This window comes from Haliaeetus leucocephalus, unplaced genomic scaffold (genome assembly GCF_000737465.1).
Source record: "Haliaeetus leucocephalus isolate CR32 unplaced genomic scaffold, Haliaeetus_leucocephalus-4.0 Scaffold246, whole genome shotgun sequence".
In the NCBI taxonomy this organism is placed as follows: Eukaryota; Metazoa; Chordata; class Aves; order Accipitriformes; family Accipitridae; genus Haliaeetus; species Haliaeetus leucocephalus.
Window position 1 is genome coordinate 112,250 of NW_010972682.1, and position 23,656 is coordinate 135,905.

General features: G+C 46.4%; 3 protein-coding genes across 3 annotated transcripts; all 3 read left to right on the top strand.

The window, feature by feature from the left end:
• The first annotated feature begins 947 nt into the window (after positions 1 to 947).
• LOC104832363 (keratin, type II cytoskeletal 5-like) lies at positions 948 to 4,715 on the top strand. Its single transcript, XM_010568496.1, has 9 exons — positions 948 to 1,442; positions 1,873 to 2,087; positions 2,409 to 2,469; positions 2,564 to 2,659; positions 2,934 to 3,098; positions 3,354 to 3,479; positions 3,874 to 4,094; positions 4,364 to 4,398; positions 4,504 to 4,715. Exons 1-9 carry the CDS (start codon positions 948 to 950, stop codon positions 4,713 to 4,715), a joined length of 1,626 nt encoding a protein of 541 aa, XP_010566798.1.
• Positions 4,716 to 6,676: 1,961 nt separating this feature from the next.
• On the top strand, positions 6,677 to 13,372 carry LOC104832382 (keratin, type II cytoskeletal 6A-like). Its single transcript, XM_010568532.1, has 9 exons — positions 6,677 to 7,090; positions 7,511 to 7,719; positions 10,390 to 10,450; positions 11,121 to 11,216; positions 11,408 to 11,572; positions 11,949 to 12,074; positions 12,209 to 12,429; positions 12,705 to 12,739; positions 13,173 to 13,372. Exons 1-9 carry the CDS (start codon positions 6,677 to 6,679, stop codon positions 13,370 to 13,372), a joined length of 1,527 nt encoding a protein of 508 aa, XP_010566834.1.
• A 3,630-nt stretch (positions 13,373 to 17,002) lies between these two features.
• LOC104832383 (keratin, type II cytoskeletal cochleal-like) lies at positions 17,003 to 20,471 on the top strand. The gene is given in 8 exon segments (XM_010568533.1): positions 17,003 to 17,210; positions 17,829 to 18,036; positions 18,275 to 18,301; positions 18,303 to 18,333; positions 18,755 to 18,850; positions 19,241 to 19,393; positions 19,727 to 19,852; positions 20,256 to 20,471. Coding segments are annotated over 8 exon segments (1,065 nt in total).
• The last annotated feature ends 3,185 nt before the right edge of the window (positions 20,472 to 23,656 follow it).

The window sequence follows — 23,656 nt, forward strand, 5'->3', positions numbered from 1 at the left end:
CACCCCATGAGTCAGGAAACAGCCCAGAAATCTGCAAAGGTGAAGCCCTGAGAAATCGCCAACTCAGGTTTTGTGTCGTCACAGACAATGGTTAACTCCCTCCCAGGTCATATTCTGATATTTCATCATTTGTTGTCAGTCTGAATCAGGATGAAACATAGATGCTTTTCAGAGAAAGAAAAGGTCTGAAAATACCATTCATAAAATTACCTTCCATGTCCTTCCCACTCCCCAGCTGGTTTTTGATAGCTGATCACCTGAGACTTCCACTAATGCCCCATCACCACCCTGGCTTTCCCTTCATCACCTTTTTCTCCCTCCTGTATCAGTTCTGGTTTAAATTACTCGTTTGGGCATGAGAACAAGAGTCCAGAATTTCTGACAAGTTGGGGCCTGAGGTGCCGATACCCCACTGGGGTTTACTCAAAACCACAGCAGAAGGAAAACACAGACCCGCAATAACAGATTTCTCAGACCTTGGGCCACTACACCGTGAAATAATGTGCCTTTACGCAACAGAGGGATTGATTCATCCATGAAATAGAGATGAGCGAGTGCTTGCCCAACATGGGGAACCATCTACTGCAGAGGTGAAAGGAGGGAGTGGGAAAGGCATGGCTGCGAACAAGAGTTGAGCAGGCAGTATTTAGTGTTTTCTCAGATATTTCGACAGCCAGATCACACACACAAAAAAATGCAACTCCTGTACTTTGTGAGTGCTTCATAGGTGCTTGTGCTCATGGTGAACTCACCATCCGCTTTGCTGCTGGGTGTGCCGAGCCCGGTTAATCAGTAAGATGAGTACCACGCCAGACCCATCCCCAGCCAGTAAGGGTATAAAAGGGCCAGTCCCAGCCTGGGGGAGCACAACTTCACCTTCCTGCCTCCATCCGCTTCCTCGCTGCTTTATTCTTTCTATCGGTCTCACCCTGCTCACATCAGCTGCCATGTCTCGCCAGTGCGCTGCAAGGAACCAGAGCAAAGCTGGCTTCAGTGCTGCTTCTGCCTTCATCCCAAATGCCAGCAGCACCGGCTTCTGCTTGCGTTCTGCATCCCAAGGTGGAAACTGCAGTACCGCCACTGGGTATGGAAGATTTGCTGGAGGTTTTGGAAGCAGGAGCCTCTACAGTCTTGGTGGATGCAAGAGGATCTCCATAGCTGGAAGAGGTGGTGACTTCTACGGACCTGCAGGTTTTGGTGCTGGCACTGGGATCTCCTGTGGTTTTGGTGGTGCAGTTGGTGGTGCCTTCGGGTTTGGAGGTGGCATGGGTGGCCCTGGATTCCCTGCTATCCCAGCTGGGGGCATCCATGAAGTCTCAGTCAACCAGAGCCTTCTGAAACCTCTCAACCTGGAGATTGACCCCAACATCCAGAGTATCCGTAAGGATGAGAAGGATCAGATTCAAACCCTCAACAATAAATTTGCCTCCTTCATCGACAAGGTGAGACATAAGATTTCTTGGTTATGCTGTGTTGATTCTTCAGTGGGGAAGCATAAACAAGGGCAAGTTATATCTTTATTAACAATTTTGCTGCTCTTGTAGTGCCATTTCTAACATCAGCAGCCTGGGAATAAAGCCTGAGGGGTTCCAGCTTTGAGACCATTCATCCCTTTCATTAATGCTGAGATGAGACCAGCCATCAGGGGGAAAATGGTGATATAGGATGTAAGGAAGCAGAGTTTGCAAAGAGAGCAGGAATGTTAACATCAGATGTGCAATGCTTGCTTGCTTGTCTAAATTGTCAGCTGTTCCCCAAGGGCTGAGAGCTCCCACCTTTCAGCAAGCAAATCCTTGCAGGATTGTACCTTGCCTCTCTAAGGAAAACCATCCTGAAATCACTGTTTCTGAAACATCTCCTTGCTCTATCCAGGTCCGATTCCTTGAACAACAGAACAAGGTCCTGGAGACCAAGTGGGCCCTTCTGCAAGAACAGGGGAACAAAACAGTCAGAAACAACATTGAGCCCCTCTTTGAGACCTATATCAACAACCTCAGGAGACAGCTGAACAGCTTGCTGACAGACAAGGAGAACTTGGGAGGGGAGCTGAACAAGGTGCAAAGCCTTGCTGAGGACTTCAAGAACAAGTAAGCCCATCCATTTGTGGTCTGCCTGGAGAGCAGGGGGGCTGCGACAGATACCAGCTCTCTGATGCACCTGTGCAGTCAAACAAGGAAAGAAGGCCTTTTTGCTGATATAATCTTGCAAGTAAGGCCCAGGTTAAATTTAATATGAGACATATTCAGCCTCAATTCCCCATGGCTGAAAGTCACAGGCAGAAAATTATACGGCTAAGAGACCAAGGTACAAAACCGTACACACACACAAAAAAAAACCAGTGGCTGGTCCTGAAAACATGAAATAACTTTTGCACAAGCCTAGACCAACCCTCCATTTCAATCCCGCAGATACGAAGAGGAGATCAACAAGCACACAGCTGTCGAGAATGAATTTGTGATCCTGAAGAAGGTAGGTGCAGGAGCATAGCAAGAAACACGTTCTCCAGCTTTTCCTATGCTTCTCCAAAAACCACTTCATTTTTGTGATGTGTTTCCTCTTCCAGGAGGTAGACGCTGCCTACATGAACAAGACAGAGCTGCAAGCCAGGCTGGACTCCCTTATGGAGGAGATAGATTTCCTCAGAGCCCTCTATGAAGCCGTAAGCACCAGCATTTACATCATTCTCCCAGTTTCCTATGTCCTTGCCTTCTTTTCCCACTTCAGAGGCTCAGGACTGTTTATTTTCCACTCTGTTGCACTAAATAATTCAATGCTTTTTCCATTTCACCTGCTGGCTTAATCCTGCCTGAAACTGTCTTGGAAAAGTCACTTTGTCCACCCAGATCTACCCTCTAACCTGGGGGGTTTCCTTTCTCGGAGCAACATTCGGGTCTCGCACCTGCAACTCACCGAAACACCCGCTGCTTTTGCAGGAACTGTCTCAGATGCAGACCCAGATCTCCGACACCTCCGTCATCCTGACCATGGACAACAACCGCAGCCTGGACATGGACAGCATCATTGCAGAGGTCAAAGCGCAGTACGAGGACATTGCCAACCGGAGCCGGGCGGAGGCCGAGTCTTGGTACCAGTCCAGGGTGAGTGCCTAGGAAGGCTTCTGCAATGGGAAAACCAACTCCCTCCCACAAATCCCCTCGGGGAGGAGTGTCCCACTGTGATTTTTATAACACAGGATGTCTTCAGATTTAATAATCCTATAAAGTTTGGAAGTGCTAATTTGGGACTGAGAATATACATGTACTTTGGAGTGCAAACACCCACATACCCACACTCTGCTTGGCTCTAAACCCAATACATTTTACCTTGACTGGTTGTTCCTCTCTATCTGACAGTACGAAGAGCTGCAGGCTACAGCAGGCAGGCACGGGGACGACCTCCGTAACACCAAGCAGGAGATCTCTGAGCTCAACCGTCATGTCCAGCGGCTGCGGTCTGAAATCGACAGTGTGAAGAAACAGGTAAAGGGCAGCATAAATGCCTAAGATTTAACTCTTGCTGTGGTCTAACCTCTTGGCTGTCCAGCCAACTCCAGGGAATACAAATAGATGCATCTCTGTTAGTTCTGCTGGATCAGGAATGAATACGACTGCATTTATCTCAGTGCAGTAACATCACTAAGAGTAACTTAATACAATATCAGTAAACCTAAGAAGATGTTAAGAGGTGTGGGGTTAGATTAAATCCAGGTTGTGACCTGGCTCAGAACATGGGTCAATTCAATGATCATTAAGATCACGCCTATAGATGTTAACCCGAAGTCATCTGCATCTAGACCTGGCATCATGACCTCAGGGTACAAAGAACTGGTCTATACTCTAGAGAAGGAATGCAACCACTGTTTTTCCTCCACAGTGCGCCAGTTTGCAGACAGCCATTGCGGATGCTGAGCAGCGCGGGGAGATGGCCGTCAAGGATGCCAGGACAAAACTGGCCGAGCTGGAAGCAGCTCTGCAGAAGGCCAAGACAGACCTTGCCCGGCAGCTCCGTGAGTACCAGGAGCTCATGAACGTCAAGCTGGCCCTGGACATTGAGATTGCGACCTACAGGAAGCTGCTGGAGGGTGAGGAGTGCAGGTGCGTCCAATTTTATATCCCAATTTCCAGAGGTGCAATGAAGTTGCAGACCCTTGTCAGGTTTAGACTTCCCACATTCAGAAGACCTGAAACCTGTTTAAAGGCAAGAATTGACCATGAAGATGAGCTATTTGGGAAGATGGTAGCCTTTCATGCAAACTTTCCAACTTCTACCAAATATATTCCAAGGAAATTCTCCTCCCTTTTCAACCAGCTCCTGTTCATGGGTTCCTCTTGAATTCTTACTGGCTCATTTTGCTCCCTAACAGGCTCTCTGGAGAAGGTGCTGGTGCAGTGAATATCTGTAAGTAACTTTTAAAGATAGTTTGGCAACTTTTACATTTGTCTCCCTGCCGCTTAGAGCCCGCTGTTTGTGGATACATCTAACGAGGGTGTTTTCCTCTTGCAGCCGTGACCAGAACCGCCGTAGGAACAGGATATGGAAGTGGAAACTGTCTCAGCTTTGGAGGCAGCAGCGGTGTTGGAGGTGGGGTCTGTGCTGGAGGAATGGGCTTCAGCTCTGGAAGCGGACAAGGCGCAGCCGGGCCATGCGTGGTCGGTGGAAGCAGTTCCAGCACGAAGTATGTCTCCAGCACCTCTTCAACCAAGAGATGCTATTAAAGTCAGACATCAGCACTATTAGCTAGCGTGTGCCAAGTTTCCTCTCGTGTTGTGTACAATCCTGACCCTTTTACTTGCAAAAGATTTGGAAGTCAAAGCTATCTATCTTTATTTATATAAAACATGCCATGCTCCTGTTTGTTCTTCAACTCTCTGAAATCCCCATTTCCCAGTGTTTGTCTAATAAAAGGCACGTGAAATTAATTCTGTCGCATCCTCCTTTGAAGACCAATTACTTTACAGGACCTTGGAGAAGAGAGTGCTTGACATAGCAGAGCAGAGTTGAAGGTAAACAAAAGTCACACACACAAGAGTTCAGACCTTTCCTTTCTCTGCACTCACTACAACTCCATGGACACCTCTGATATCCAACAGGAACAGAGCAGCTGGATGTTCCATTCCCATTTGCATGAGCAAAGTTTTTTTAGCATCAGTATCTTCCACAGGATGGGGAAATATCTACTGTTCCTAGTAGGCACTAGAGAAAACATCCTTCTACCTTAATTTCTACATTATGGCATCTCAGCATTTTCATCCCACCTTGATCATGCCAAAACCCCTGTAATCTTTCAAGGTTTTATGTGATGAGTCATGTAGGGATATAAATCTAGTTTTTCCCAAGAAAGCAAGTACTTCAGCTCATGCTGTTCTGTACATGCACTAGCTGCAGGGGCTAATAAAATGCCGTCACTGCCATTACCATAATTAGAAAAGACCCATTAAACCCCCAAACTCACCCTCTTTGGGAAAAATCACGTCCCCACGCATAGGCTGTGAGATAGTTAAAGACCCTGAGGGTAAGGAAGGTTTGGTTCCCCTTCTCTGATCTCCTGAACAGCGGTAAGGAGAGACAAACTACAAAGCACCAAATGGGCTGAGATTACTGTAGCAGATTGTGCTGGTTCAGTCTCTGACAAAACACTGCCGAGTGACTAAAGCACTAGAGGTAAACGTGACGCACATTAAGTGCATGCTGACTCCTAGCCTAAAGAGAAGGTGATATAATAAACCCCAGCTTTTCATTAATCCTATAGATCTAAGCACCATAACACACTACTGGAAAGGAAATAGCTCGTCCTCTTCAACACCTGCCCATCTTTCTCTGGCATCTCCGGACCATATTTCCACTGACACCAGCAGAACTGGTATTTGGTTTGTTATTTAAACACTGTCCAGCATCACAGTCATTTGATGACCTGGACTTTTACAAGTCAGGCTGTTTTCTCTCTGTTTTTTCTCTAAAAGGACCATGTGCTTTTAGCTATCTCATCATTCAGCATTTTGGCTAAACAAAGCATCCAGGCCCCCTTTATAGCCAACAGAAAGGCACAGGTGTGTCCCACGTTATCACCTTTACCAGAAGTACCTTTGTGCAGATGAAGTGTTGCCTGCAAAGATGAGGAGTGCAGACCAAGACATCTAACTTCTTGCCTAGATCAGGACAGGTTGCTCCTACCCAAAGATGGCTGGCAATCGGGGAGCAAAGTCAGTTTTTTGTTTAGCAAAGCACATCAAACTAGCATTTTCAACATCTCTAGATTCCCTCTTGTGGCAACTTCAGTCCCATCAGCTTTAAACTAAATGGCCACTGACACCATTAACCAAGGGAACTTTGGATGTAAATATATTTTTTTCCCCACCAGTAATCCCCACTGAAAAATACAGGTTAGAAAATTTGGTGAGTTTTATGAGCCTGAAGATTACCAGCCCATTGCATTAGCGAGTCTGGTGATTAACGGGTTGGGAAAGGTGGCCATGTGCCAGCATACCAAAGCAATTAGCTCAGTCAAGTGAGCTGCGGTCCTCTGCGGACAAGCCCAGCTCTCCAAAAGGATAAAAGGCAGAGGGGACTCCTGATCCAAACTCCCAAAGATTTCTACTCATCTGCCATCTCACCTCATTGTCCTCTGCTCTCACCACCAGCACAGATGTCAGTCGGCATTAGGTCAGGAGGACTCACTATGAGTTTCAATAGTGAGTTTGACACTACGGCTGTTAACCGAAGCAGCTCCAGGTCCGTGTCTGTGTCCCGTAGCAGTGGTGGAGGCACGGGACGGATCAGCGGTGGTTTTGGCAGCAGGAGCCTTCACAATCTAGGGGCAAGCAAGAGGATTTCCATGAGCGGAGGGTATTGTTCTGCTAGACCAGGATACAGTTATGGGTCAGGTCATGGCGGGTTGGCATATAGAGTCGGTGGAGCTGGGTTTGGGTTTGGACGAGGATATAGCCCTGGAGGTATTCAAGAGGTCATGGTCAACCAACACCTCTTGGTACCTCTTAACTTGGAGATTGACCCCAACATGCAGAGAGTGCGGCAGGAGGAGAAGGACCAGATCAAATCCCTCAACAACAAATTTGCCTCTTTCATCGACAAGGTAAGACATGTTCCACTTCATCCTACCTGGCATGTTTGTCATTGCCTGTAGACTAGGATCAGGATTGCTCTCAACATTATAAATTTACTTCTAAACCCTTAATGCACAGAATTAAGGACTTTGTTCAGCTTGTTACCTCCATATCCAGACTGTCTGTACAGCTCATTTTGTCAGAGCTCTATACACAGTCTGGATATGGTGCAAATTATTTTTTCAGGTTTCTTTGCAGTTGAATATTGCTCCTGGTTTGCAAATCTTCCTAACAATGATCTTTTGATGACATGCCCATCTAAAGCCCACTTTAAATTACATAAAAGAAAAACCCCAAATCCCTCACATTAAAGCCCCCATCTCATGAAAAGTGAGGCAAGTTTTGAGTTGATGATCCCAAATGATTTAAATTTTTCTGATGGGTTTCAGGTGCGGTTCCTGGAGCAACAAAATAAAGTACTGGAGACCAAATGGAGCCTCTTGAAAGACCAAAAAGTTGTAAAAAATAACCTTGAACCTATGTTTGACGCATACATCAGCAACATGAGGAGACAGCTTGAGGCTCTAGGAGGGGATAGGCTGCGGCTCAGCTCAGAGCTGAAGGCTATGCAGGATGCTGTTGAAGACTTCACGATCAGGTAAGCAACACACAGAAAGAAACCTGTCCAGTTTTTCTTGACTCTATCTTCTTCCTGGATGAGTTAAAAGACCCAAGGCAACCCCAAAACTGTGAGACCTCAGAAAGGACTAAAGTGACTCGGGTTGCCCTCACTTTAGCTGCTGTATAAATGTCAGCAACAGCACTTTACCTGTTGCAAGACACAGGTATTTGTTTTGTAGGGACAGGTAAACTTTTAAAATGTTGCAAAAGGCTCAGATGGTCAGACATCCACATGAGTTTGGGAGCACCTTCTCAAAAGCTTAGTCTGTCCAGAGCTGAAGCTTTCCAAATGGTTTCAGCTCCTGTGTAATCATTTTAACACAGACCAGGAAGAAACCTGAATCTTAACAAGACTATTGAGCACTCTGAACACTCACATTTCTTACTGATGTGGGTTCCCTTCCAGAAGAGAAAAATTGTCTAAAAAGAAAGAGTAATTTTAAGTGTGTGCTTAAGTGTTGTTCTTTTTTTTTTTTTAATTGTTATAATCATATATAATTCATATCAACGTATTGAATAGTTTTAGCACTTCTGAAAGTTAGCTTCCACCCCATGGAAAGTCACTGAAATCTTGGACAAGGGTTTCATCTCAGCTCATTAACTCTTTAGGCTGTTAGGAGGAGGTGTTCCCTCTCTCATCCACTCTTTGCACTTTGGAAAAACATCTATCAAGAGTTAGTGTCTGCTACCATGCCCACGAGGGATGCACTGCTTAATGGATGTGAATAAGTAAGGAGCTTTTTAAATTGTCAATCTGGAACCAGAAAAACAAGAGATGAGAGCTAGGTGCAGGCTGCAATTCAAAACAAGGACACGCACATTCTGCCAAAAGCTCTCTGCTCTCCCTTTCTTGGGAGATCATGTCTCTGACATTTTCTGCCACCTTTACCAACAGTGCCTCTAGCCCCAGAGTAGCATTGGAATGGAAATGACTGCTTTGGGGAGGAGAAATCGTCATCCATGGTCTACTTTGAGACTTCTTTTTTATGATTCTCTGTGCCTTCAGAAAAGAAACATTTAACAGAGAAAAAAAAAAATCTGTCCTGTGCCAGTTTGGCCAGGTAAGATGTCAGGGTCTGCTACAAATCAGCCATCTGGATTTCCTTCATTCATTTTAGGATGGGACAAATGACATTCCTGAGATAAATATCCTTCTCCATCAGCTACCAAAGAAACCTCAAAGAACAGAGCTTAGCCAAAATAGCCAAGTTCCAGATAGCTGACTTGAGATGAACTCCAGCAGTAAGCACAATACTGCTATTGATTAACTGGGTCAGAGAGTGTCCTCCTCCTATTCTCATCACAGGTCCATGGTGAAAGCAATTTTAAATTTTGAAAAGCAATGTCTAACATTAGCACAGTCTGGAGCAGCAACAGAGATTCCTCAGCTGAGAAAAGACCCTTGGGTGCGCCATGACTTCAGACAAGAAATCCTTTGACAACCAAAGGTCACATCATAGAAGAGGTTCAGACTTTAATACTCTGCCTCATCTGACAAAGTGTCAAATATTCCTTCTGGCTCCAGATCAGGGAATCTTTGGGCAAACGCTCAGTTACATCATACGCATTGCTGTGCCAGGAGCATCATGTTGCATTGTGGCAACAATGCCTACACCTACCAAAAGGACGTCACTACTTCTGTCCCCATTTCCTAGGAATTTGTTCTTCTTACCTTTATTTATTTTAAACTTTGTGGATCCCAAAGTATTCGTCCTAATGGTTTGCTCTTCTGAGTCAAATAGTAATCCATATGGCAATTAGAAATTAGACATATGCCAAATTAGTTTTCCTCTTCTATGTGGCTAAGAGCTCAGAGACCCACAAATCTATATACAGGCTAGGACTTTGCTTAATGGAAATGATTTTAAGGGTTGGACATTCCCGATGTGAAGAAATCTTCCCCCATGAAAGGGTCATGAAAGGCTAACGTCTTATTAGCTGCACGGATTCCTTCCTTTGAACTCCCGTCTTTCATCTCCCTCATTTAATCATTTCATCTGAGCTGGGCATCAGTCCATGGCTATTGCTGGTTTTTATCCTTTCCCAAGAGTGGGACCGCGTGCTGCTGCTGATCCAGACCTTGGCTTTCCTTGCCCAGGCCATCATCCTCCCTCCTCCCCAGCCATCCCCAGCCCTCCCAAAGCCACCGTGGGAGATGGCGTCAGAGATCCCAGCTCTTCTGACTAACCCAGGTGTGGTGGCGATGAGCTCAGTTACGGCTCCACCCAGCCCTCCCGGCCTGAGAAAATTTAGAGAGTACAAGGCTCCCATTCACAGCAAAAACTTCTGGGAGGATAAAACGTGCCTTTAATGAAGGCCTGCAGCTTTTCTAGATGGCCTCCTCCCATCACCTAGCCCAAGGGTGCTGTCTTTCTATCATAATCAGTGAGATACATATATCTAATAATGCTATGTATAACATATGCACTGACATAGCAAGGATATAGCATTGTTAGATAGCTATTTTTGTTGTTTCCTCCAAAGATCCATGCATCGGTGGTCAATGCCCCTGGGAACAGACCCTTTAGTCTCTCCACAAGCACCCTATAACGAATGTGTGGAGGAGGGATTTCCGCACGCCCGTGGCGGATGGGGTGGGTTGCGGTATGGAAGCTGTAAAGGGATGCTCATCCCCCCTTCCCAACAGGTATGAAGAGGAGATCAACAAGCGCACGACTGCAGAGAATGACTTTGTTTTGCTCAAGAAGGTGAGGCACCAACAACAAAGAAGGGACACACTTTTTAAAGGCAAAAACGCATTTGAATGCAAATAACCCTTTTTATCCGGCAGTGCCAAGCTGGGCAAAGCACTTAGCAAACGTGTAGTCATCCCTCCTTGAAGCAGAAACACCCAATTGTGCCAGTGTGTCAGTCCCCGGCAATAGCTCGTTCTTGTTTCAGGCCCCTCATAAAAAATTCAGGTGAGTCCTGGTCCCCCAGGTAGCAGATGAGATCTGGGTCATCCATACCTTGCAGTCACTCCACTAGATGCTCTGCTGCTTCTGCAGCCTCTCTGTATCCAATCCCACCCCCCACAGCCCCCCTGGTCCCACCTGCAGGAGACACAATAAGAAACTTCCACTATTTAAAGCATTGTCGAAAATATCTGTCTGTGCACTGGCAAGAAAAGAGAAATTCAGTGGCTTCTACATGTAAAAAATTGCTTAGATCTATGGACACTATTATCCCTCCCTCCCCCAAAAAAGAAGGTAGAGGGAAGAAACCAGGTCACTTTTGGCTCTGTTTAAAGGCACAGAGGTCAAGGAAGTCTTCAGTTCTAGTTTGTCACCAAAGGTTTGTATTAAATGACAACTGGTCTTTGTACAAGGATGCAGATAGGCAAGGTTTTGTTCGCTACCCCTGTTGTTGCAATTCCAGGATGCGGATGCTGCCTACATGAACAAGGTGGACCTGGGGACCAAGGTGGATGCACTGACAGATGAGATTAACTTCCTGCGAGCCCTCTATGAAGCAGTAAGAATCTCCCATGTTTCCCAGTTCTGTGATTTCCTTATTTTCCTGGTACCAACAGGATTGAACCAGCCTGAGAGAGCTCTTCAGAGCTGCAGTTCCTCCCCGATCTTACCCCTCTACCACACATCATCTCTGGGACAAGCATAACAGTGAAACATTTGGGACTGAGAACGAATTTGTCTGACTTACAGGAGCTGTCTCAGATGCAGTCACAGATCTCCGACACCTCTGTGGTCCTATCCATGGACAACAACCGCAACCTGGACCTGAACAGCATCATTGCAGAGGTCAGAGCGCAGTACGAAGACATCGCTAACCGGAGCCGGGCAGAGGCTGAGTCCTGGTACCAAAGCAAGGTGAGGATGTGAAAATTAACCAGGTGAGCTAGGAAAATTTTTGTTTAGCGTTTCCCATAGGCTATTTTATACTGGAGAGTGCAAGCAGAGAGGACAGGGGAGTAGGGTGTAAAATCAAGTCAATTTGGATAGGATTCATTTAGTTTCTTGGACATGTGAAAATGCCATTTTAACAACGAGAGACAGAGGAGCATAAGGAGATAGAAGTAGGAAGGAAATATGCTAAAGCTCATGAGGAAGAGCTTGGATTGAGTACAGAAAGAGGCAGGAGACCCAGTCAAGAGAGGATCAGAGCAGGGTCAGTCTCTACCAATGAGTTCAAGCTCCTGCCCAGATCTGACTGTGCCCTGGTGTCTCATCTCCCTGCCCATGTCAGTATGAGGAACTGCAGCTCACGGCTGGCCGGCACGGGGATGACCTCCACAACACCAAGATGGAGATCTCAGAGATGAACCGCATGATCCAGCGGCTCCACTCGGAAATTGATAGTGTAAAGAAACAGGTACAGTGCACAGGAGCCCTCCAAACATGGGGGCATCTCCATCTCCACTACCTTGCTGTACCCTTGCAAGAACGCCTGGAAATCAGGGTCCAAACCCACTGAGCGGTCACCAAACCTATTTCCACTTCTTGCAGTGCGCCAGTTTGCAGACGGCCATTGCAGATGCTGAGCAGCGCGGGGAGATGGCCGTCAAGGATGCCAGGGCAAAACTGGCCGAGCTGGAAGATGCTCTGCAGAAAGCCAAGGCAGACCTGGCCCGGCAGCTCCGCGAGTACCAGGAGCTCATGAACGTCAAGCTGGCCCTGGACATCGAGATCGCGACCTACAGAAAGCTGCTGGAGGGCGAGGAGAGCAGGTGGGTGCCTCCCCCTGCAAACAAAATAATGTCCAAACCCACAGATGTTCTCACATCTGCCTTCCAACAAGAGAGGGAAGGGCCGCAAAAAACTGCGGAGAAAACACACTCCTACCCTACGCAGTTACAGGTGTTACTTCAATTCCTATCGGACACTCATCATCACACCTTAACACTCCAGACCATTCTGTTATCCAATGTCCCTGGTGCCAAACTGTTGCTTGAAATTGTGCTAAATAACAAGCCCTTACTTCTCTGCCCTCTCTTTCTTCCAGACTGGCTGGAGAAGGCGTTGGTGCGGTGAATATTTGTAAGTAGTCTGGCTCATAAGCAAAAGATTGAGTATTCATTGAGTTATTCCTTAAACGTACCTGAAACTGAGGATAAGACGATGAAAACAAGCTATGCAGCTAGTAGTTACCAGCACAAAAATGGAGTATACTTAGGGTTTTGCAGCACTCTGCGGGACTGGGGAGGCCAAAGAGCTTGATACATCAATTCTCTGACCAACTCTGAACTTGAAAGGTTTTATCCCTAGGAGATCTGAGATTGTCCCTAGGAGACTCAGATGTCTAAGGCCAGCTCTGCTACAGGATAGGAAGAAAAGCCAGAGAATAAGTTGTGTGAAATACAGGCAGTGGTAGACTGTCCAAGAAAAACCATGAATGTGTGAAACTAAAGGTTGAAATTCCTTCATACTATTCCAAGCAAACTAACCCTCTGCCCCTGGTTTCCCATCACAGCCGTGGTCTCATCTGGGAGCAGCTACGGAGGTGGGAACACGCTGGGGTCAGGCTTCAGCAACAGGCTCAGCATGGGGGGAAGCGGTGCCAGCTCCAGCAGCAGGAGCTGCCTGGCCGGGGGATTCAGCTCTGGCACGGGAAGCAGCTCAAGCATGAGGTTTGTATCGAAAAGCACTACCAAGAAGAGCTATCGGAGCTAAGTCGCGGCAGCATCCAGCTCACTCGGAGCAGAAGAGGTTGAGCACCACCTCCTGCTGCCAGCGCGAAGCCTATTAACACCATCCAAAGACCCACGCTTACCGCTTTCCCATCAGGGGAAAACTCACCCCCAGCACTACTTATTGGCTTGGGAGAGATGCCTCTCTAAGTCCAATTAATTCCTCTGCATAAAGCATCACCCAGCTGACTGGAAGCCCAGCGCTGCTTATCGACGAGTAATCAGCCTTCCCATTAATGGGCGTCATCGTTAGAGCTCAGCTTGCAGCTTCCCAGGGTTCCCTTTTGCTCCAGTGCTCTGGTACAAATGCAGAGTAGGTGCAGGACTTAGATTTAGGCCAGTGTACATGAAAGCAGAACGTGTCCCTTCACCCGCTTACGATAGAAACCAGGAGGGGTGTTGAGACCACAGACCCTTGCGTTCCCTCTTAAGCAACCCTGCTCCCCACTGCTGGGCTTGCTCTCCCCAAAAACTTGAAAACAAAGTGACTTTCAATATAGAGGCAGTTGCTCTGTTTCCCAATTCCTCTTGCATTGCTGTTGTTTCGCTCCAGGGCTCTCTAGCTCTACCTACATCCAAAAATGGAGCCTTCATCTTCCATAGGTGAAAGGGGTTGGCTCTCTATAATGTCTAATTCCTCACCCACCCAGTATGTATAATTTAAGCCAAAAGACCGCATAACCTACAGGTTGCTAGATCTTGTCTCAGCAGCAAACCATTTTCCTTTCCACCAACCAGAGTGAGCTTGAAGTACAGACAGGGGTTAAAAATACAGGAAAACAAAAAGGAGGAACAGAAGGCTTTGGTAACATAAATTTTACATAGCCTGGAAAAACATCTCTGGTTTAATGCCTTTGTTCTTATCTTTTTTTTTTTTCCCCTTCTCTTTTTATGGAAGGGGAAGGGAGGCAAAGAAGAGGGTTGGAGAATGATGTGCCAAAATGTAACTAGCTCATTTCCTCTCATCTGCTCCCATTGAACGGCATGGGTTTTATGAAATTTCTTCAATAAACTGCAATCAAACTTACCATGACCAATGTGGGTTTTCTGAGCCATTATGAAATTAATCTGAAAGTGTAATTCTAGAAAAAGGTTTAGAAGATTTACCATAGGCACTCACTGTCACCGAGAGCCTTCCCATCTCCTCCTCCCCACGTCAGTGCCGGAGAGGAGAGAGAACATTAAGTGTATTGGAGACAGGGGTCACAGAGCGGCAATACCTGAGCACTTTGGGAGGTTTTCCAAGTTGCACAGCCAACAGAGCAAGACCAGAAGGTGGGGCTGGTTTCACCTGGCCATAAACGCCTACGTCCGAGCCAGTCAAAGGACCAAAACAGACCATTTTGGGTCAATTTGTTCCCCAGTAACACCTCCCTCCCTCTGTGGGACTGAAAGCGCTCTAGGCAGTTGGCTGAAGATGTCTGCGTTGCAGAAGCACTCCAAAAGGTGTTTTAAAGTCAGGAAAGATGGATCCCACGCATCAGAGCTAAACTTCTGGAAAGGCTTGTTCCAGACCTGCAGCTTATGCAGGAAAAACAGGAGGGATTTATCTCCATCCCCTCTCCGGAGCGGCCAACAGAGCCATCAGGCCAAGTGCTAAACAAGGATGCGATCCCAGGGCAGTGAGATGCTCCCAAGTTGAGGTTTCTGTTGGGTCAGCAGATCGAAGCCGGGCTGGCTCAGACAAGCTGGCGGTACTGAGCTCTGCTCAGGTCTGTAATTAAAAACCCAAGAGAGAGAAAGCGAGAAAAGAAGCCAACATGACTTCTTCCATTTCACAGAAGATGCCAACTATCACATGTAGCAGCTGTTCTCCAGCATCCAGGGCCCAATCATGAAAGATGCTGAGCTCTCTGAACTCCTTTTAGGCTGAGTCCCAAAAAGTGCTTAGCACATACAACTCCCACACAGCTTTACCCTAAAATGTTACGCGGCTAAATGAGGCAGGCCAGCTTTCAGGCTTGCGTGCATGAACTTCTCTCTGATCCTCTTCATGGAGCAGAACATGTTCTCAGGCCGTGGTGAATGCCAAGAAAATCACATAAAAGCAAATGCACCTTTGGAAAAGGTTGAGATTTTCAGGGCTAACCCCTCAGTCTTATCCCACTGGAGGCAAAAGGATTAAGAGTGTTCCCACCCATGGCACACAGCCCTTTCGGTATTTCAGCAAAGACATGACTGAAAATCACTATTTCACTTTCTACAAAAGACTTATCTGCCCTTTCTGCATCTTTGTCACTCTGAACCCACCTCCTTTGCTGAAAAAAAAAAAAAAAAAAAAATTTTTTTATATATATATATATTCCAAACTTATATTCACAGGGATTTGCCAAACAATTTCACCAGAAAAGAATGACCAAGCCCAGTTCTCCTGTAAGCTATTCCCCATGGAGGACTCTTCTGCAAGCAATGAGAGGTGTCAATCTGTCAGACTGCTGTCAGTCACACTCCCCACAAAACTAGGGAAAACAACAGACTCCCTCTTCAGGGCATTCAGTGGAGGAGAGAAGCACACAGGTAGCTTGAGAGATCACCTCGATCTATTCAACCTTTACCTTTGTTTTTTTCCCCAGCTGATGCAAAGGTCTGAGCTGGAAAATCTTTTACTGCTTTCTCCTGCTCTCACATCCCCCTTCGCTACACCCATTTTCTGCTTGTAGTTACAGACCAGCAGAGCCCTAGCACCAAGAAATATGCTTGCATGGGTCCATCTCCAGTCCTGAGGGAATGAAAAGATTGTTCTTGAGGCCAACAACATTACAGAAGTCAAACGAAAGACAGAAAGGAGTAAATTATAGAATTAGGTTAACAAAAGGAGCAACTCTGGCTAAAGGCTAATGCAATACCAATCCAAGTCAGCCCCAGTGTTTGGATCCCTAGATATTCCCAAGAGTTTAAGTCAGATTCTTCTCTTCCCACATGTAAAACAAAGCAACACTCCTTCCCTCGCTCCCAGTGCCCTGCAAACATCAAAAGATTGGTTCTGTTTCTCTCTTTCATGCTTACTATAAAAAAAAGGGAGGTTTGCAAATGCAGTTTTTATGGGACCAGGGATTCCCTCCCATTCAAATTAGAAATGCAGCCTATAACTCAACAATAGGTGTGCACTTAAAAGCAGCTCAGGTCACTATTCAGCAAAAGAGACGAGTGGGATATTACCAAACTACACTCATAAACATCTTTAAAAATGGTCTTTTGGGGCTGGTTGTGCAGCCAAAGCCTGTTTTCCTGGGACATAAGCAGGTGGAAGCTCTGCTTCTCATTGCGGTGGGTTTCTTGCCGGGTTAACTCACGTGCATTGCATCCTGCTCTGGTGTTCACCTTCTCCCTCTGCCTTCATTCCCCTTTGAGCTGGTCTTGACATCTTGCCAATCCTACCATATCTGCTCCGGAGTTGGGGGCATGAGGAGTTTCAGCTCTTGCTCTGCTGTGATCCCAAGAAGTGTGAAGAGATATACTGCCAGCACCGTCTCGTGCTGGGGAGGTGGTGGTGTGGGGTACCCCGGGCCGGGATGCTTCGGCAGCAAGAAGCCTTGGTGGCAACGCAGGCTGCAAGCCCAAGCTAGCAATCAGTGGCTGTCACCTACCGCGATATGGCTACAGACCCTCATGCATGGGGTCGGGCTATGGAGGTGCTGGTTTTGGCAGCAGGGGTGGTGGAGCTCTGGGGACCTGCACACCCGTTGCCAAGGTCACAGTCAATGAGCATCTGCTCCAGCTGCTCGAGCTGGAGATGGACCCAAACCTTCACTCTGTGAAGTATCAGGAAAAGGAGCAGATCAAGACCTTCAATAACAAACTTGCATTTTTCATTGACAAGGCAAGAGAAGAGATGCCCAGCTCAACAGGCATCGCAGCTGCAGGGCCATTACAAGCTGCCATATGGCACATCTAAGACAAGGAATGCATTTGCCAAACTGCTTACTAGCAACAGCAGCCAAAACTCGCAGCCTGACTTTGCAGTAAGGACCTCTTTGGGTTTTATGAGGAAGACATTTTGCACCACCTTAGAGCAAAAAGGAGCCTTCAGTGGGGGCAAGAAGGTATTTTCATGGTCCAAGAGCGGTGTAAAGCAGTCTCATTGCAAATGACAATCAAGCTTTGCTGTTACCTGCAGAGAAGCTGATTCTCTAATGCCCCATTTTTATATCACTTGAACCCTAACTTCAGTAGGATTACCTCTGACTTACCCCACTCTAATTCAGTGCCGAGTCTAACTTGATGCTTTTTGCATAATAACAACGAAGACATTTTTCTGAAGAACCTTATGAGAAGATGCTGTTTGGCAGTTTTTAACATGCCTTCTCCATTCACCTGATACTATCCTGAATAACTCACAGATTTTCTCTCTCAATTTGCCGATTCTGGGACTGTAATTGTTCATTTCTGTGCCACCAGTATAACAAATCACTATACTTTGAATGTTTTACTTCTAGGTTTCAAGTTTCTGGAGCAACAGAACAAGGTGCGGGAGACCAAATGGGGATTTCTACAGGAACAGAAGTGTTACAGGAGCAACATCGAGCCAATGTTTGAAAGTTATATTGGCAACTTGAAGAGGCAGCTGCATGTTCTGGGAAGCGACAGAGCCAAGCTGGAAACAGAACTGAGCACCATGCAGGGTATCATGGAAGATCACAAGAAAAAGTTTAAAAAAGATAAAAGCTCCAAAACTAGGGCTAGAACTTATCTCATCTATCTTTTGGATGGCAAAGGCTGTACAAGATGCAAGATCTCCTCCAGACGTACATGTGTATTACTTGCATCAGCACTTGGTTTCCATGCTGAGGTTGAGCATTTGGAGGTGGTAGAAGAAGATTAGATTCATATTCTTGCATAAGCTGAATAATGAGGAGCAAAGTGATCTTTCTTCTTCTCCTTGCAGGTATGAAGAGGAAACCCACTGGCAAATGTGCAGAGAATGAGTTTGTCATGATCAAAAAGGTAAGCGCATTTCAAACCAACTCAAACACTTATGCTGGGCTTTTAGTATGAACAGCAGCCAATATTGCTGGAAAGAGAAGGTGAGACTGCCTCTCACTCTCCAGAGACTCTAGAGGGACCTAAAGGCCAACTTTTGGGAAGATTTAACTAAAAGAGTTGAATCCCACCTTAAGTGAGTCAGTTTTAGCTGAGCTTGTTCATTTGGGATGTTTGTATACCCCAACTGGTCAAAACCTTTCCCTCTCTCCTCTGTGTCTAGTGCTTTTTGTCTTCTGCCTAAGAGGATAAGAGAGCAAAACAATTTAATAGCATGGTAAAATTTATGGCCTTGAAAAGAGCAGCCCTAAGAGTTTGTAATCACATCACTTGCTGGCACTAAGCAGTTTGCTCTTTCATTTCATAAACCCTTGACGCGCTTCAGGACGCGGATTGCGCCTATGTGAACAAAGCTGAGCTGGAAGCCAAGGTGGAGTCCTTCATCCAACAGATCAACTGCCTGAGGAGCCTGTATGAAGTGGTAACAGCTTTTCCTTTTCCGCTCCTTTTTCCTCCACCCCATGCCTCTTTAGGGGGTCTGTGGAGTTAGGCTCCCACAACCCATCACTAACGATCACAGAGATTTTTGGTGTTTTAAGCATACATCACTTGATTGCTCCAGATTTCTAAGGTGTTACTCCTGCACTGCACAGGCAAGATCCTAAGGAATTTGTTTCAACTTGATGGTGAAGGTAGAAGCCAGAAAGATTAAACCAGGAAATCCTTCTTTGGGTTTTCTGCAATGAGCCTGAAGCCATGGTACACAGAGCACACCGCATCTCCTTGTCACCACGCCGTGGAGATCCACGGGGAAAACGCCTCCAGTGCAGACGACTGACAATCTTGCTGCTACCCCTGCAAAATTACTCAGCGCCAAGCGTCCATTTCAGACACCTATGTTATTGTGCAAATGGCCAACAGCTGAAGCCTGGACACGGACGACATCATCGCTGATGTCAAAGCTCAGTATGACAACACTGCCAAAAGAAGCTGGGCTGATGCAGAGTCCTGGTACTACAGCAAGGTGAGTCATGATGGACACTCACAGAAGTAGTTATGCCCCAGTTCTGCTATGGGCTCTGCTTCTTCAGATTTCCTAATTTGGGTTGAATAGGCTCCTTAAAGGTCTGCTTTCTTAGCCACCTGCTGTGTTTTCTCTATGTGACACGTTCTCTGTTAACGTCTTCACACAGAGCTGCTACTGTGTAAATGAGTCATTCGTGTCCCCCAGTGACAAAGGCTTTTGCCTTAAAGCTCAAGATCCAGGACTGCACTCCCAGAATCACATAGTAGGTTTAATTACTGACTCATGTCCTCAATCTGGTATTTATTTTCATTGTGTTTTCTCTCTCCTCAGTATGAGGAACCGAGAGAAACCACTGGCAAACACGACGACAGCTTGCGTAACACAAAGAATGAAATTGTGGAGCTGAATCGGGTGATTCAGAGACTGACTGGAGAACACGAAAACACCAAAGCCCAGGTAAGGATGACTCAGGGGCAATAATGTGTCAATCGCAACTCCCAGGTTGTGGCTTTCCAAAACTCCTCTGCTAGAGCAAGGGAGCAATAAAGCCAGTTTTGATGAAATACATGTCAGCTGCTCAACTCTAAGACTTGCCTGTAATCCAGAGTACAGAGTAAAATGGTCTATTACAACTAATAACTGAACTACCATCAGTAGAGACCTGCAGTGAGAAGACAACACATACACCAACGTCTCAGCTAGGCAGAGAGAATCATCCCGGAGTTGGAGGTTTACCAATAGAGCCTGAAAATATAACAAAGCACAGGTGGACGAATACACAGCCAGGCAGATTCGAGAGCTCTGAACTATTCACAGCACATGCAAATAAGTGGCAGTAATGAAAATCTCCTACCTGCAGAGACGCAAACTGGAAGGAGCCATGGCTGAAACTGAGGAGCACAGGGAAGCGATTGGCAAGGATGCAAAGTGCAAACTCTCCAGGCTGGAGGTATCCCTGCAGAAGGTGAAGCAGGACATGGCCCATGAGTACCAGAAGCTCATGAATGTCAACCCAGCCCTGGACATTGAGATTGCAACCTACAAGAAGCTGCTGGATGGAGAGGAGAGCAGGTAGTGCTGGTACAACCCTGCAGAATGCTTGCAAGGAAGAAACGGTAACACACCTAACCCCACAACCACCTCTCACAGTCTGCCTGATGAGCCATCCCCTCTGTAATTGGAGTAAATCCCACTGAGACCCAATGTCCTAGGGAGCGACATTTCCCAAAGCACTTTCCAGCATTTATGGACCCAAATGCCTGACAAAGTCAAAAGCTCCTAACGCACTCGGGCATTTAGGTCTTCCCCCAAATGGAAGACGTTGCATGAATAAAGAAGATGTCTTGTGTAGCCTCAGGTCTTATCAAGCCAAAGGCCCAGGCACAGTCGTGCCTGGCCACCTTTGCCACCCCAGCCAAAATGACTGGGTACCTACTCACACACAAGCTAATTGAGGGGACAGAGAGAAAGCCCTTGGCCGGGGCTTGTTCACACTTACACACACAGCACCAAAGCAATACCCTTTCCCTGCTTGGGCCCAACACCGGACTCGGGGAAAACTTCCTCAAAGGCATGAGCTGAGCAGTTGAGTCATGGTAGGTCCAAAGCACTCGCCTGGCCTGCCAGCAGCGTCCCACATTCCCAAATCTCCCAATTATTGGCCAGTTCTAGGGACACACACTAAATACGGACTTTGGTTTTTCACATCTCCATTTTCCTCATCCCTCTAAGGCTGTGCATAGATGGTGGCTGCCCTGTGAATATTTGTAAGTACCAGACAAATCCCTATTCCTACTAGTCCCTCTGGATCTATGCGGTAGGATGGAAATCCCTCGCTGAAATATTTTCTTTGCAGCTGTGTGCTGATCCCCAGGAAGAATCGCATGCAATACTGACCCATGCTTTGGTGGTAGCTATTCTTCCAGCAGCAGATCCCTATTCAGAAGCAGAGATCTAGTGACCGGAGGAGGCGTCTGTGGCAAAAGCATCATTGGCTCTAGAGACATCTGTGCTCCTTGTACCATGGGAGGATACAGTGTTGTGACTGGGAAGAGTTCCAATGTCAAACTTGTGTCCTATACAACCTCCTGCAGGTCAAAATACTAAAAAAACAACAAGCATTTGAAAGGAGGGTCCTCACTCTACCAGTTCATATCAGCAGCACACACAGAAAACACTGGAGGGATTTTAAAGCTTTCAGTCCAGTCCACATCGCTTATTCCCTGCAACATTCACTACTGTTACGAAACTTGCTCTTGTTGTTACTTTGTGCTGTAGGTTTACAAACTGGCTCTTCCCAAATTTTGCCTGTTCCTCCTGGCAAGTGCATAGTTAGCACAGCATATGTATTACAGAACCGCTTGTCTGGGAAGATAATGGGGTTAAAAATACTAAGCAATAGAAGTTTCTGCTCCTCCAGCTTATGGACATGATTGCAATGGAAAGTTAAAAATCAAAGGGAGCAAAGTAGTCTTACCTAGATCATCCAATTCCTCTGTGATGCTTGTTGTTTGCCTTTACCTTGTTTTTTCTCCATTTCTCCCTAATAAACTGAAACAGCAAATCTGAGATCACATGATATAGCTCCTCTTTGCAGAATTACAAAACACACATTAACGAGACAATTAAAAAAAAAAAAAACCAGACCCAAAATCAAATCAAGGCCAAGGCCATCTCTCATCAGAGTCCTCAAGAGATCCACTAGCTTTTGGAAAATGTGGGGTGCAGAGCTGGTCCATGGGAACAGGGAGGGGTGTGAGGAGATCAGGTCACACCACATGTCACCCACCACGCTCCTCCCATGTCCATCACTCGGTGAACATCATCATACCGCTGGACATAATCCCCTAAAACCGGGATGAAAGAGGGGGGAAACTCCCTGGGGGCTGATAATCACTGTGGTATGACAGACCTGCTGAAAGCGGCTCCAGTCAGGCTGTGTGAATGCAGCTGGGATGTGAGAGATCACAAGAACAAGAACAAAACCAGAGGATATTTTCCTGTTCTGAAGCATGTGGTAGGCTGGAAGAGGAGGAGTTCTCCTATCAGAAAGTTTTTCTGAAACAAAACCTTTTTTTTTTAATTAAGATTTTCCCATTAAAAAAAAATAAAGTAGCACCAAAACACCCCACTCCCAACATGCTCAACCTGATTTGAACTATTTTGCTTAACTGAGCTAGCTCAAAACATTTTGAGTTTTTTTGGAGTCAGTTCAACAACATATTCAAGTGCCTTTCCTTGTTGCATTGGTGAACCTGCAGCTTTATCCACTGTCCCTCTCTCCTTTAGGGTCAGGTTCTCTGCAACCCCTGTCCTCGGATTTCTGTCCCAAAAGCACTGTACAGTTGCATTTGGTGCCAGTTGTCTCATCAAAAGCAGAAAGCGTTTCCTAGGATGACAATGGGGAGAGAAGAGATGCAGCCAGAAAGCGATAAAGTACAACCACAGCCTGGAGAAACATGGTCTGACACATGAGGATTGAGGACAACCACAAGATTCGCCCTAGATCTTCTCATGCCCCATTCCCCTAAGGATGTCTGTGAGCCCTGGAGCCGAAGCATCCAAGGGCGCCCAGATCCCTACAGCAAAGCTGGTAATTTTAGCTTGCAATTGTAACCAACCACTGAATAGGGAAGGGGAAAGAAATGCAGTAAACAAAACAAAATCATTAGTTTGAAACTTCCACCCTGCCCCTACAAAACACACCGCCCTCCCACGCAGTGACGCAGGCACCAACGCTATCCCTGTCCTTCCAAGGACCCAGACACGCATGCGGGTGAAAAGCAAAGCCAGGAAGAGTCCAAGCCCTGATGCTGCAACGAGGGCACTTGCCCAACCTAGAAGGCAAAGGACCAAGCCTGGCCCTGCCCCAAACCAGGTGGGAACCCAACTTTCAAGCTGAGGGATGAGGGGAGGAGGAGACGCCAGTTTTCCAAGGATTTGGCCAATAAAAGTGTCTGCAAAAGCTACCACGTTCCAAGCATCGGTTTCAATTTCAACTAATCAGCAATTCCCCCCAAATAAATTACCACGTTGGAAAACACTCACATCAGCAACCTGCAGAAAAATCACCTTGAGAAATAGATTTGGCCCCACAGATGCTTCCCTGGCATTAAAACATTGCATTTTTATAGGCAGAACCAACAAAACATAGTCATTTACCACAAACCTGCCTGCAAGACTTTGTTCATTAATTCTTAGTAAATTCACATTTATTACTGATAGTTTTTATTAAACAGCAGGTTGAATCGCATTCTCCTT

Bases quoted from the DNA above. Each gene is read 5' to 3' on its own strand.
- LOC104832363 (XM_010568496.1), top strand. From the start codon at position 948: ATGTCTCGCCAGTGCGCTGCAAGGAACCAGAGCAAAGCTGGCTTCAGT. The intron at 1,443-1,872 runs GTGAGACATAAG...TGCTCTATCCAG, and splicing joins TTGCCTCCTTCATCGACAAG to GTCCGATTCCTTGAACAACA. The intron at 2,088-2,408 runs GTAAGCCCATCC...TCAATCCCGCAG, and splicing joins GCTGAGGACTTCAAGAACAA to ATACGAAGAGGAGATCAACA.
- LOC104832382 (XM_010568532.1), top strand. From the start codon at position 6,677: ATGAGTTTCAATAGTGAGTTTGACACTACGGCTGTTAACCGAAGCAGC. The intron at 7,091-7,510 runs GTAAGACATGTT...GATGGGTTTCAG, and splicing joins TTGCCTCTTTCATCGACAAG to GTGCGGTTCCTGGAGCAACA. The intron at 7,720-10,389 runs GTAAGCAACACA...CCTTCCCAACAG, and splicing joins GTTGAAGACTTCACGATCAG to GTATGAAGAGGAGATCAACA.